Raw genomic sequence first — 15522 nt, 5'->3', positions numbered from 1 at the left:
CCTCCCTCCCCCCTCTCTCTTTCTCTCTCTCCCCTCCTCCTCTCCCTCCCTCCTTCCTTCCCTCCCTCCCTTCTTCTTTCTCTCCCTTCCTCATCTATTCTTTCTCTCTTCCCTACATGTTCCCAGCCAGCTGGCTTCTCTTCTCTCTCTCTTTCTCCCTTTCTGTCCTCTTTTTTACTCCACTTCTCTTCATCTCTACACCTTTCCTTCACCCAATAAACTTCCTTTTATAATTAGGGCTATCATGTGGCTAGTTGTTCAAGGGGACACCTTCCCATGGGCTCACCAGGATGCTCCCTCCCACCAAATTATTCTACTGTTTTTATAGAAGACAACAGCACTCATCAGTCTTCACCTTCAGTAACCTTTTTCATCCCAGACTTACTCTATGATCCCCTAAAGATATCAAAGCTTATCTTACTCCTCAGCCACAGAAGTAGATTTTACCACCTGAGTTTGGGTTTTCCTCTAGCCTCCTATGCAATTAGACCAGTTGCCATGCCACCCCGACCTCTTGTTGCAGCTTCCAGGCAGATCCAAAAAAGAAGGAAAGAAAGAAGAAAATGAAGCCTGCAGTGGGCATGGATAGCAAGCAAATGTCGGACAGAAAGATTCTCAACACCAGTGGAAACAAGCAAGTTTTTAAAAGAGAGACTGACCACATCTCAGGGCCATCTGGGGAAAAAACATTCATGAGTAAGTGGTACTAGCCTCGGGTTGGTGCCACGGTCTTTACATCAGCAATGGGGCGAAACGTTTATGAATGAGACAAGAAAGATGAAACGAAAGGATAAAAAGATAAAAACAAAGAAAAAACAAAGGGTATCATCCTTGCCTTAAGATGGAGTTTCCCTGATGAGTCTGTCCCCAGCTTGGTAGGTTGGGCTCCAGCATTCCAGCTGCAGGTCTGATTGGCCACGTCCTGCATTGAATCCAGAGCACCAGGCCAAACTAGGAACATGAGATGGGAAGGAGACAGTTGGGGAGGGAGGGAGAGAGAGAGAGAGAGAGAGAGAGAGAGAGAGAGAGACTGAGAGAGAGAAAGAGAGAGAGAGAGAGAGAGAGAGAGAGAGAGAGAGAGAGAAACTATGATTCTGCATGGTTCCTAGATGTGCATTTCACAGCCCCTACTTGGAAGAGATGGAAAGGGATGAGAAGGAGGGGCATTGGCATGACTACAGTGATAACACTGGGCCCTTCCAGAAGCTACAGCCTCTGGATTTCACGCCTGGCCCTTCCCTTGCCTTGTCCCTCGGTTGTCAACACGTTGCAGGCTTGGGGCACACTGACAAGAATTCCTGCTTATCTACCAAGATAGTTCCCTTCCCAATATAAACCTGGCCTTAATTTACCATGAAGTGAGACTATGTGCAGACCACAGAGTTTTCTCTTGTTTGCCTATCTTTTCTCCCCAATTCCTTACACATGCACAGCAACCACCAAGGCAATGGTATGCCTTCACTCTTACTTTGGACTTAATGAGAAAAATCTTTTCAGATAGGCGGGCAGTGTATGGAAGCCCTGCCTAGTCTGCTGAGTATGAAACTTTCTCAATCATGCTAGGACAGCAGTTTACTGCCACACAAGAATTTCTATAGCACAGTCGGTCAGCAGGGAGGCTCTGAGAGCCAGGGGTCAAGGTTGGAGGCTAGGACATATGGGCCTTAGCATTTATGGTAAAGGGGGACCGCAAAGAGGATGTAAAGTCAGGAACAAGGGAAGCCAGAAAGAGAGAGACTGGTGAGCCTGCACACAAGAAAGGCCAGGTCACCTGGCCAATGATTAATCAAAGGGGATTGGTGCTCTCTCACCCCTCTTTCTTGAATGGGATAAAACTCACTGCTTGGCCTCAGCATCCTCACAAAATCAACAGAACTTAAGGCACTCCTTCAAGTCCTCTGCAAATGCAAGGATAGGTCCTGAAAAATGTCCTAGGAGAAAGCTCACAGCCAATATCCAACAGATGGTTAGACTGTAGACCATTGACGATAAGACTCCACTGTCTTCAGAGACAACCAACTGAGTAACCCTCCAAAATACCAGTAGGAGAAAGTCATGGATGATGAGTTGGGCCAAGAAGGTTTCCCTAGAATGATCTCAGAAGGTGCCTCACATTTCTTAAGGCCTGAACTCCCTTCATGTTTCAGTCCAAACAGCCTAGATAAAAGCAGGGTTGTTTCCCTGTGTCTCTGTGGCTGAGCTGTTTCCCTGTGCCTCTGTGGTCCATGACTGTCAGACAAGGGAGCAGTTGAATTGACTCTGAAAGACACTGCTGCCTTGAAGCAAGAAAGAGACAAGAGGTGGTTGCTAAGGAAGTCAGACACAAATTGCACATGGCATCCTGCCTCGGTTCATTTTTAGAAGCCAATTCCAGGCTTGAGAATTCTGGCAGGCCACGGGCATCCCTGCAGAAGAAGAATAAGACCCTGCCAAGCTTGGGCCACCCAGATTGGCCAGAAGAGCTTCCTGCCCATGCTGCCTGGGATCTGCCCCATACTCCAGACACTGACCTCACAGGGCCTACAGGGTACCTCCTGCACAGTCTTGCCTTGAGATTCCACTTCCCACACAAAAGAGGCACTCTTGGGGGATGCCCCACAAAAGGGAAAATAGAACCAAACCTCAGGAACCTGTGTTCTAAACACTGTAGTGGAGTTCTAGAGTTTTCTTTGCTGAAGTAACTTTTGGCCTGAGTGACAGGTTTTGAGATCCCTGTTACAGAGAATCTCAGAAATTTCTAAGGACCCACCATAAAAAACAAATCTTGCCAACCAGTAAGTTCTTTGAAGCTACACAGACATTTTGCTGTGGTTCAAACTGCATTGTCTACCTCAGGCCAGAATCTGACATCCAGATTTTAGTTCAACTGCTGTGACTGAGAGAAAAGCAGCAACCCTGAGTATACCATCAAGAGCCATGTGTTAGGTTACCCAGTAACATGGTTAGATGATGTAAGATGATTATGTGTTTAACCAAGGAAAGTACACAAAGCCAGAATGAGTCCTGGCAACTACCCCTCACCATACACACACACACACACACACACACACACACACACACACACACACACACACACACACACAAACACACACACACAAACACACACACACACACACACAAACACACACACACACAGTGTACACACGCACCAGCCAAACCACCCCTAAAGAAACATTAGGTATGCATACATGCACATGGGGGCTTTCTATTGTTTTTATTGCTGTTAATGAAATGATTCTAAAAACCAAAATTACTAAACCATCATAGAGAAAGGACTTGGTAGAGTTGTTGTACCAACAGACTTTCCTACTTCCAAAATGCACTCAATATACCTAGACTTTATATTTTTAGAGAATTATTACAATCATTTTTTAAAAAATTAAAAAGAGATACATTCTGGGTTTATGTGTTTGCAAAGACCCTCTCAACCAAAGATCCAGAACCTGACTCACAAGAGAAGCCCTTATGTGTCTATCATCCCCTTGGCTCTGAGTTAGTTGCTAAATATCTTCTTACCTGGAGTCAATCATTTAAAACTGAATTAATAATAAAGTAGACTCCTCTCTACATAGGATTCCGATCTTACACCTTGAATGGATGTCAGAAACCACATTATGGAACCATACATGCACTGTTTTTCTGAGGCTGTTGCTGATGCCGCAGGTGAACGCACAAGCTTCCATAAAGTGTTAACATTTGAGGAAGTTGAGACAAGGGTGCATGCGGAGACTCTGCTATCTTTGTGTACTGTTATGGTTTGTACATGCTTGGCCCAGGGAATGGCACTATTAGAAGGTGTAGCCCTGTTGGAGTAGGTGTGGCTTTGTTGGAGTAGGTGTGTCACTGGGTTGTGGGCTTTAAGACCCTCATCCTAGCTTCTTGTAAGCCAATATTCTGCTAGCAGCCTTCAGATGAAGATATAGAACTCTCAGCTCCTCCTCACCAAGCCTGTCTGGATGTTGCTGTGTCACCACTTTAATGATAATGGACTGAACTTCTGAACCTGTAAGCCAGCCCCAGCTAAATGTTGTTGTCCTTATAAGAGTTGCCTTGGTCATGGTGTCTGTTAACAACAGTAAACCCTAAGACATAGACCTTAAAATTTCTTTGAAAAACAAAGACAAAGACCTGCCAGGCTTTTACCTATGATTCAACATCACTGAGGAAGAGGGAGGCTGGGGCAAACCTCAGCTTGGAACAAAGTGATGGGTTGACTGTGGAAACTGAGAAAGCAGCACAGGAAAGCTAAGGGGGTGCCACACCATCATGGAACCCAGCCAGGTGACTAATATGCACAAATCTGGCTTGGGGGGTGGGACATGAAGTGACTGACTATTGTCTGGAGTTTCTAGAGTCACATATTCTCGCCACTGGTGCCTTCCCATTCTGTACAGAACTCGCTCACACTATGGTAACTGCCCGCCAGGAGAGGTACCTAGCTCACACTATGGTAACTGCCCACCAGAAGAGGTACCTAGCAGCTTTTCTGAACTCTTTCATCTTCAGGTGAGAAGCTTCTATTTTAAGGAACATAATAAACCAAAGTTACGTAAGGAATGAAAAGAATACCCATTGGCTCTCCCCAGTCTAAATGAAGAATAATCACACACCTACCGAGCGACTGAACTGTAATTTTGACTCAGCTCTACCTTGCTTCATGTGTTTCCCAACCTATCATGGGGCCTCAAACAGTAAGCCACATAAAATCAAAGCTGCACACAGGCACATGCACACTCATATAGAGTATATAAGAGCTTCATCTCACTGTGAAGACACTAACACTAAAGAGTTCTTCCAAAAAGCTGCCTGATCTAACTGGCCTGAGAAAATCAAGTATTTCTTTCATGTGGCAATTTGAGCCATTAGTTCTGAAGTTTAAAAGCACTAGTAATAAATATATGTATTTTTGCTTATATCTGTTGCACATACAAATATTTATACTGGAGATATATACCCTATACATTATTTCTTAATGAATTAATGTACTCCTTGATGATCCTTTTCCCAGACTACAGATGGAGTCAGTGTGTCAATGAGAGAAGTTAGAAGCCAATGTCTCTAGTCTCTCCTCTAACTATGGGATCCTGAGATTTTTTTATGCAGTCTAGAGTGTCATTGGGGTCAAATAAAACAATAAAGCGTCCCCCAGCTATGAGGTGTTTAGTGAGCCATGGTATACCACTGATGGCTTTACCAGTTCTGGACAGAAAGCTATATTTTTAGAAATGTCATGATGCAACTGTTAAACACAGTAGGCAGAGGATTTTTGGGACATTGCAAGTACTCTGAATGATGCTATACTATTAGACACATGTCATTACACGTTTGTTGACATCTTCAGGAGATGCCACATAGTGAGCGAACAGTAATATAGATGATGCACTTTGGGTAATAATGAGTGTCAATAGAAGTCCATTGATTATAACAAATGCAGTACTCTGGTTTGGGGAATGGGGGGAAGGTCACCATACATGGGTGGAGGCAAGAAGACTATGGGAACTTTACCTACCCCTCAGTTCTGCTGTTCATCTAAGACTACTCTAGAAACAAAATTTAGAAAGTTTTAATCTATGAAAACTTATGCTGAATAGAGGAGTAAGGTTTGATAGTAATAACATGAAAAAAGACTTTTCTTCATGAAAGTTAGACTACCTAGAAACAAATTTCAAAATCCTTAGTAGGCAAAAAGACAAGTCTTGCCATGACCTCCAAGGCTGTCCATCCATTTTCCTCAAGGAATGGGAGGAGGTGACTGTCATAGATACATCCAAGGTCTCTAGCACACAATAGTCTACTGAATATTCCATGTTCCTCACTGAGTCTTATCCCTCCTGTGGCAATTCACTTTTCCCTACTTGACTTTAGCCATAGTTTTCACCTTGATTCCCTGTCTCACTAAGTGGCTTGGCTTGACTCTCTTCCCCTCAAAAAGGGAGACCCATGTTTCCTTCCCTTCCTTGGAGTCTGGGTAGACTGGAGACTAGAACAGAAAGGAAACCATGTGACTTCTAAGGAGAAATTATTAACAAATGAGAAACTTCTTCCTTGTTTTCTTGAAGCATTGTTCACCAAGAACTTATCACCATATTGCAAAGAACCTGAAGGAGTGCGTTGAAAGCCTTGTGTGTACTGGTTGCTGCCGCCAAGAAGAGCTCATACGCAGCACCCCACGAGCAAACTTGATCCTCGGGACCACAGGTAAGACCAACTTTTCTGCTGCAAGTGACCTGCCTGGTGAACTCAGGACACACAAAGGCAAAATTCCTCTAGGACTGGGCACATCCGGTATTTAGCCGGGGGAGTCACAAACCTGCAGATCCCTGCCCTCAGCAGCTCTCTGCTCCCAAACCCCTTGGGAGAGAGACCTCACCGCCTGGTCAGGTGGGCACTCCTGAGGCTGCAGAGCGGAAGAGACCACCAACACTACCCATCCCTGCTCACATCCCTGGACCAAGAGGAAACTGTATATGGCCTCTGGGTTCCTGTAGAGGAGGGCCCAGGAGCAGCAGGTCCCCTGTGTCTGAGACACCGCCAGAACCTGAAGGGGCCTACCGGATAAACAGTTCTCTGCTCCCAAATCCCGTGGGAGGGATAGCTAAACCTTCAGAGAGGCAGACATGCCTGGGAAACCAGAAGAGACTGCACTCTGCACACATCTCTGACGCCAGAGGAAAACACCAAACGCCATCTGGAACCCTGGTGCACAGAAGCTCCCGGAAAGGGCGGCACAGATCTTCCTGGTTGCTGCCGCCGCGAAGAGCTCATAAGCAACATCCGACGAGCAAACTTGAGCCTCGGAACCACAGGTAAGACCAACTTTTCTGCTGCAAGTGACCTTCCTGGTGAACGCAAGACACAGGGCCACAGGAACAGCTGAAGACCTGTAGATAGGAAAAACTACATGCCCGAAAGCAGGACACTCTGTCCCCATAACTGGCTGAAAGAAAACAGGAAAACAGGTCTACAGCACTCCTGACACACAGTCTTATAGGACAGTCTAGCCACTTTCAGAAACAGCAGAACAAAGTAACACTAGAGATAATCTGATGGCGAGAGGCAAGCGCAGGAACCCAAGCAACAGAAACCAAGACTACATGGCATCATCGGAGCCCAATTCTCCCACCAAAGCAAACACAGAATATCCAAACACACCAGAAAAGCAAGATCTAGTTTCAAAATCATATTTGATCATGATGCTGGAGGACTTCAAGAAAGACGTGAAGAACTCCCTTAGAGAAACACAGGAAAACATTAATAAACAAGTAGAAGCGTACAGAGAGGAATCTCAAAAATCCCTGAAAGAATTCCAGGAAAACACAATCAAACAGTTGAAGGAATTAAAAATGGAAATAGAAGCAATCAAGAAAGAACACATGGAAACAACCCTGGATATAGAAAACCAAAAGAAGAGACAAGGAGCTGTAGATACGAGCTTCACCAACAAAATACAAGAGATGAGAGAGAAAATCTCAGGAGTAGAAGATTCCATAGAAATCATTGATTCAACTGTCAAAGATAATGTAAAGTGGAAAAAGCTACTGGTCCAAAACATGCAGGAAATCCAGGACTCAATGAGAAGATCAAACCTAAGGATAATAGGTATAGAAGAGAGTGAAGACTCCCAGCTCAAAGGACCAGTAAATATCTTCAACAAAATCATAGAAGAAAACTTCCCTAACCTAAAAAAAGAGATACCCATAGGCATACAAGAAGCCTACAGAACTCCAAATAGATTGGACCAGAAAAGAAACACCTCCCATCACATAATAGTCAAAACACCAGATACACAAAATAAAGAAAGAATATTAAAAGCAGTAAGGGAAAAAGGTCAAGTAACATATAAAGGCAGACCTATCAGATTCACACCAGACTTCTCACCAGAGACTATGAAAGCCAGAAGATCCTAGACAGATGTCATACAGACCCTAAGAGAACACAAATGCCAGCCCAGGTTACTGTATCCTGCAAAACTCTCAATTAACATAGATGGAGAAACCAAGATATTCCATGACAAAACCAAATTTACACAATATCTTTCTACAAATCCAGCACTACAAAGGATAATAAATGGTAAAGCCCAACGTAAGGAGGCAAGCTATACCCTAGAAGAAGTAAGACACTAATCATCTTGGCAACAAAACAAAGAAAGAAAAGCACACAAACATAACCTCATATCCAAATATGAATATAACAGGAAGCAATAATCACTATTCCTTAATATCTCTCAACATCAATGGCCTTAACTCCCCAATAAAAAGACATAGATTAACAAACTGGATACGCAACGAGGACCCTGCATTCTGCTGCCTACAGGAAACACACCTCAGAGACAAAGACACTTTGTCAGAGTGAAAGGCTGGAAAACATCTTTCGAGCAAATGGTTGGAAGAAGCAAGCTGGAGTAGCCATTCTAATATCAAATAAAATCAATTTTCAACTAAAAGTCATCAAAAAAGATAAGGAAGGACACTTCATATTCATCAAAGGAAAAATCCACCAAGTTGAACTCTCAATCCTAAATATCTATGCCCCAAACACAAGGGCACCTACAAACGTAAAAGAAAGCTTACTAAAGCGCAAAACACACATTGCACCTCACACAATAATAGTAGGAGATTTCAACACCCCACTCTCATCAATGGACAGATCATGGAAACAGAAATTAAACAGAGATGTAGACAGACTAAGAGAAGTCATGAGCCAAATGGAATTAACAGATATTTATAGAACATTCTATCCTAAAGCAAAAGGATATATATTCTTCTCAGCTCCTCATGGTACTTTCTCCAAAATTGACCATATAATTGGTCAAAAAACGGGCCTCAACAGGTACAGAAAGATAGAAATAATCCCATGCGTGCTATCGGACCACCACGGCCTAAAGCTGGTCTTTAATAACAATAAGGGAAGAAAGCCCACATATATGTGGAAATTGAACAATGCTCTACTCAATGATAACCTGGTCAAGGAAGAAATAAAGAAAGAACTTAAAGACTTTTTAGAATTTAATGAAAATGAAGGTACAACATACCCAAACTTATGGGACACAATGAAAGCTGTGCTAAAAGGAAAACTCATAGCGCTGAGTGCCTGCAGAAAGAAACAAGAAAGAGCATATGTCAGCAGCTTGACAGCACACCTAAAAGCTCTAGAACAAAAATAAGCAAATACACCCAGGAAGAGTAGAAGGCAGGAAATAATCAAACTCAAAGCTAAAATCAACCAAGTAGAAACAAAAAGGACCATAGAAAGAATCAACAGAACCAAAAGTTGGTTCTTGAGAAAATCAACAAGATAGATAAACCCTTAGCCAGACTAACGAGAGGACACAGAGAGTGTGTCCAAATTAACAAAATCAGAAATGAAAAGGGAGACTTAACTACAGATTCAGAGGAAATTCAAAAAATCATCAGATCTTACTAGAAAAGCCTGTATTCAACAAAACTTGAAAATCTGCAGGAAATGGACAATTCCCTAAACAGATACCAGGTACCGAAGTTAAATCAGGAACAGATAAACCAGTTAAACAACCCCATAACTCCTAAGGAAATAAAAGCAGTCATTAAAGGTCTCCCAACCAAAAAGATCCCAGGTCCAGACAGGTTTAGTGCAGAATTCTATCAGACCTTCATAGAAGACCTCATACCAATATTATCCAAACTATTCCACAAAATTGAAACAGATGGAGCACTCCCGAATTCCTTCTATGAAGCCACAATTACTCTTATACCTAAACCACACATAGACCCAACAAAGAAAGAGAACTTCAGACCAATTTCCCTTATGAATATCGACCCAAAAATACTCAATAAAATTCTGGTAAACTGAATCCAAGAGCACATCAAAAAAATCATCCACCATGATCAGGTAGGCTTCATCCCAGGCATGCAGGGATGGTTTAATATACGGAAAACCATCAACGTGATCCATTATATAAACAAACTGAAAGAACAAAACCACATGATCATTTCATTAGATGCTGAGAAAGCATTTGACAAAATTCAACACCCCTTCATGATAAAAGTCCTGGAAAGAATAGGAATTCAAGGCCCATACCGGAACATAGTAAAAGCCATATACAGCAAACCAGTTGCTAACATTAAACTAAATGGAGAGAAACTTGAAGCAATCCCACTAAAATCAGGGACTAGACAAGGCTGCCCACTCTCTCCCTACTTATTCAATATAGTTCTTGAAGTTCTAGCCAGAGCAATCAGACAACAAAAGGAGGTCAAGGGGATACAGATCGGAAAAGAAGAAGTCAAAATATCACTATTTGTAGATGATATGATAGTATATTTAAGTGATCCCAAAAGTTCCACCAGAGAACTACTAAAGCTGATAAACAACTTCAGCAAAGTGGCTGGCTATAAAATTAACTCAAATAAATCAGTAGCCTTCCTCTACACAAAAGAGAAACAAGCCGAGAAAGAAATTAGGGAAATGACACCCTTCATAATAGACCCAAATAATATAAAGTACCTCGGTGTGACTTTAACCAAGCAAGTAAAAGATCTGTACAATAAGAACTTCAAGCCTCTGAAGAAAGAAATTGAAGACCTCAGAAGATAGAAAGATCTCCCATGCTCATGGATTGGCAGGATTAATATAGTAAAATGGCCATTTTACCAAAAGCGATCTACAGATTCAGTGCAATCCCCATCAAAATACCAATCCATTTCTTCAAAGAGTTAGACAGAACAATTTGCAAATTCATCTGGAATAACAAAAAACCCAGGATAGCTAAAACTATCCTCAACAATGAATGAACTTCAGGGGGAATCACTATCCCTGAACTCAAGCAGTATTACAGAGCAATAGTGATAAAAACTGCATGGTGTTGGTACAGAGACAGACAGATAGACCAATGGAACAGAATTGAAGACCCAGAAATGAACCCACACACCTATGGGCACTTGATTTTTGACAAAGGAACCAAAACCATCAAATGGAAAAAAGATAGCATTTTCAGCAAATGGTGCTGGTTCAACTGGAGGTCAACATGTAGAAGAATGCAGATCGATCCATGCTTATCACCCTGTACAAAGCTTAAGTCCAAGTGGATCAAGGACCTCCACATCAAACCAGATACACTCAAACTAATAGAAGAAAAACTAGCGAAGCATCTGGAACACATGGGCATTGGAAAAAATTTCCTGAACAAAACACCAATGGCTTATGCTCTAAGATCAAGAATCGACAAATGGGATCTCATAAAACTGCAAAGCTTCTGTAAGGCAAAGGGCACTGTGGTTAGGACAAAACCGCAACCAACAGATTGGGAAAAGATCTTTACCAATCCTACAACAGATAGAGGCCTTATATCCAAAATATACAAAGAACTCAAGAAGTTAGACCGCAGGGAGACAAATAACCCTATTAAAAAATGGAGTTCAGAGCTAAACAAAGAATTCACAGCTGAGGAATGCCGAATGGCTGAGAAACACCTAAAGAAATGTTCAACATCTTTAGTCATAAGGGAAATGCAAATCAAAACAACCCTGAGATTTCACCTCACACCAGTGAGAATGGCTAAGATCAAAAACTCAGGTGACAGCAGATGCTGGCGAGGATGTGGAGAAAGAGGAACACTCCTCCATTGTTGGTGGGATTGCAGACTGGTACAACCATTCTGGAAATCAGTCTGGAGGTTCCTCAGAAAATTGGACATTGAACTGCCTGAGGACCCAGCTATACCTCTCTTGGGCATATACCCAAAAGATGCTCCAACATATAAAAAAGACACGTGCTCCACTTTGTTCATAGCAGCCTTATTTATAATAGCCAGAAGCTGGAAAGAACCCAGATGCCCTTCAACAGAGGAATGGATACAGAAAATGTGGTACATCTACACAATGGGATATTACTCAGCTATCAAAAACAATGACTTTATGAAATTCATAGGCAAATGGTTGGAACTGGAAAATATCATCCTGAGTGAGGTAACCCAATCACAGAAAAACACACATGGTATGCACTCATTGATAAGTGGCTATTAGCCCTAATGCTTGAATTACCCTAGATGCCTAGAACACATGAAACTCAAGACGGATGATCAAAATGTGAATGCTTCACTCCTTCTATAAAAGGGGAACAAGAATACCCTTGGGAGGGAATAGAGAGGCAAAGATTAAAACAGAGACTGAAGGAACACCCATTCAGAGCCTGCCCCACATGTGGCCCATACATATACAGCCCCCCAATTAGACAAGATGGATGAAGCAAAGAAGTGCAGGCAGACAGGAGCCGGATGTAGATCTCTCCTGAGAGACACAGCCAGAATACAGCAAATACAGAGGCGAATGCCAGCAGCAAACCACTGAACTGAGAACAGGACCCCCGTTGAAGGAATCAGAGAAAGAACTGGAAAGCTTGAAGGGGCTTGAGAGCCCATATGAACAACAATGCCAAGCAACCAGAGCTTCCAGGGACTAAGCCACTACCTAAAGACTATACATGGACTGACCCTGGACTCTGACCTCATAGGTAGCATTGAATGTCCTAGTAAGATCACCAGTGTAAGGGGAAGCCCTGGGTCCTGCTAAGACTGAACCCCCAGTGAATGTGATTGTTGGGGGGAGGGTGGCAATGGGGGGAGGGTGGGAAGGGGAACACCCATAAAGAAGGGGAAGGGGAGGGGTTAGGGGGATGTTGGCCCGTAAACTGGGAAAGGGAATAACACTCGAAGTGTAAATAAATACTCAAGTTAATAAAACAAAAAAAGAAAAGAAAAGAAATAAATATAAATAAAAGGGGAACAAGAATACGCTTGGCAGGGGATAGGGAGTCAAAGTTTAGAACAGAGGCCGAAGGAACACCCATTCAGAGCCTGCCCCACATGTGCCCATACATATACAGCCACCAAACTAGATAAGGTGGATGAAGCAAAGAAGATCAGCAGACAGGAACCGGATGTAGATCTCTTCTGAGAGACACAGCCTGAATATGGCAAATACAGAGGCGAATGTCAGCAGCAAACCACTGATCTGAGAACGGGACCCCAGTTGAAGGAATCAGAGAAAGGACTGAAAGAGCTGAAGGGACTTGAGACCCCATATGAACAACAATGCCAACCAACCAGAGCTTCCAGTACTAAGCCACAACCCAAAGACTAAACATGGACTGACCCTGGGCTCCAGCTGCATAGGTAGCAATGAATAGCCTAGTAAGAGCACCAGTGGAAGGGGAAGCCCTTGGTCCTGCCATGGCTGGACCCCCAGTGAAAGTGATTCTTGGGGGGAGGTCGGTAATGGGGGGAGGATTGCGAGGGGAACACCCATATAGAAGGGTAGGGGGAGGGGTTAGGGGGATGTTGGCCTAGAAACCAAGAAAGGGAATAACATTTGAAATATAAATAAGAAATACCCAATTTAATAAAGATATATATAAAAAAAAATAGAACCACTGCCCTAGATAGGGTAGCTGAGCAAGATAGTGGCCAAAAGAGGTGTGTCCAGATCTCTTCAATTCTAGGTGGGTCAGAAACAACAGCATCAGGGGACCTACTTGTAATGTCATCTGACGCAATGACTCATGGGTAAATCTTGAGTCCACACTAACCTCCCGAAAACACATTTCTCTGCTACTCTCAACTGAGTCATTGGCCACAACACAAAATTTTGAAAAGTGTATTGTCCTGAATTCACTGTATGAAACACTATGCATTAAAAAATAGCCTCCTATTTCTTGAAGCGTATTCGTTTTAAAATGGTCTGATAGCAACATAAAAGCTCTAATTCCTAGGCTAACTGCATGTTTGCCGAGACTGTCCCAAATAGGAAAAAATTTAAATAACTATGATAAACAAAGCTATCCCAGAAATAAAATTTCCAAAATTATCTTCTCTGTGCTGAGCATTTAACTTGTAAAGAAAGAATCAACAAATGTTCTAAAAGTAAAAATAGAAATTGTAGAAAGAGTTCAAGTATTCAGTTCCACTTTCTACCTGGCACCAACTTGGGCAAAAGGAAAGTTGGTTTTCCCAAGGACCCTGGTCAGCAGGGTTGTTCAAATGTCAGACACACACACACACACACACACACACACACACACACACACACACACATGCGCTTTAATTAATTTTTCTCTAAAACAAAATTTGAGTATATTTATTTGAGCCTAATACTAATACTTCTGGAAAAAGATGTATGTTAAGAGCAACTTCAGACTTCATTTATCAACCAGCTTATATTTATTGACTACTTAATGTGCAAGGGTCATGGTACCACAGGGATGGAATATAGACAAGAAGATAGAAAGCTCCCACCCAACATCAAAACTCACACATCAAACTCTAACTAGAGGCACAAAAGCAAAGCCCTCTCTTTGCTTCAGTTTTGGGATGCTATAACAAAAGAAAATAGGCTAAAACTGCTTAATAAAACAAAAATATATTTATCATGGCTCCAGGGGCTGAAAATCCAAGACCAAGGTATCAACAGTTGCCTTGTCCAAATCCCTGTAACAGTAGCTTCTCTTCGGGTCCTCCTTGATCTCTGGGACAGAACAGAGAAGAAGCTCTCCCCTGTCTTATAAGGGCACGGATACCCTTCACAGGAGTCCCACACTCATGACGAACTCAAGGTGACATCTCTGAATACTATTGTGTGGTATTCATGACCGTCAGGATTTCAGCATAATAACTGGGGAGGGGGAGAGCAAATATTCAGTTCTCCAATCATATATACTCTAGTGTTCTATGATGTACTCCTGCCACAGTGGGAATGTATAGTCTTTCCAAGGAATAGTGCTGGGTCAACAAATGCCCAAGAAGGAATTATTAAATCTTAATCCATAGATTACACCATATACAAAACCAAAGTCTGGCAGAATGTAGAAGACAAAGCACAGAAGAGTAAGCATCCATAAGCGGAAACAAAGGATGTCTGAAAGAGGATGGAATGAACAGGCCAGCTCTGAAAGGAAAACAGACAGACTGGGGAATAGTAAAGTATGATTTCTGTTCATCAGAAACCTCAGTATGGGAGTGAAGAAGGAAATTCCAGTGCAGGAGGAAACACTTACCATGCTTATTTCTGCAAAAGGCTCGCCCAGAGTCTCCTATGTACAGATATGACCAGGATCCACGAGACAAACAACTCAAATAGCCAATGGGCTTCTGTTGTAGTTGCTGTTGTTGTTGCTAATTTCTTTTAGTTTTTGAAACAGGAACTTTATAAAGAAGATTCTCAAAAGGCCAATATATACAAATAGGGGCTATCTGCCCTCCTAAGCTTACCTGGAGGAGGTGAGAAGGACAGGGCTCCCATGTATAAGGAGAGGGCATAATCCTCTTGTCCTTCTGTCTTTCCATACACCCCCAAAATCAGGGGGCCTTGCAGGGTTTTAGGTACCCATTCTGAACATATCAATTTGAATACATAGGCTAGTTCAGTTTTTCCTAAAGTATTTATAATTAAATTGTTTTTACCATCCACCTTCCTCAAAAAGAGAAAATGGTAAAACACAGTCATACCAGGCTTCCCAACCCCAGCTCTGAGCTGCTCTAATCCTGTAGCTGTT

The 15522-nt window shown here is 42.5% G+C and overlaps 1 protein-coding gene across 3 annotated transcripts in view; it reads right to left on the bottom strand.

Annotated features, from left to right (window-relative positions):
- The window catches only part of Ppp1r14c (protein phosphatase 1, regulatory (inhibitor) subunit 14c), a 180678-nt gene that overhangs the window by 146188 nt on the left and 18968 nt on the right, over positions 1 to 15522 (bottom strand). Inside the window, exon 1 of one of the 3 annotated variants that reach the window (XM_039085420.2) lies at positions 836 to 1124. The exons of the other annotated variants lie outside the window; for them this stretch is intronic. Coding sequence (XP_038941348.1) covers positions 836 to 961 — 126 coding nt within the window. The 5' untranslated portion in view covers positions 962 to 1124. Of the gene's footprint in view, positions 1 to 835; positions 1125 to 15522 lie in introns of those variants that run through there. 3 annotated transcript variants of the gene reach the window in all.

Source organism: Rattus norvegicus, chromosome 1 (assembly GCF_036323735.1).
Source record: "Rattus norvegicus strain BN/NHsdMcwi chromosome 1, GRCr8, whole genome shotgun sequence".
Lineage (NCBI taxonomy): Eukaryota > Metazoa > Chordata > Mammalia > Rodentia > Muridae > Rattus > Rattus norvegicus.
The sequence above is the reverse complement of the archived record's forward strand: the minus strand, read 5'-3'. Positions and strand labels throughout refer to the sequence as shown.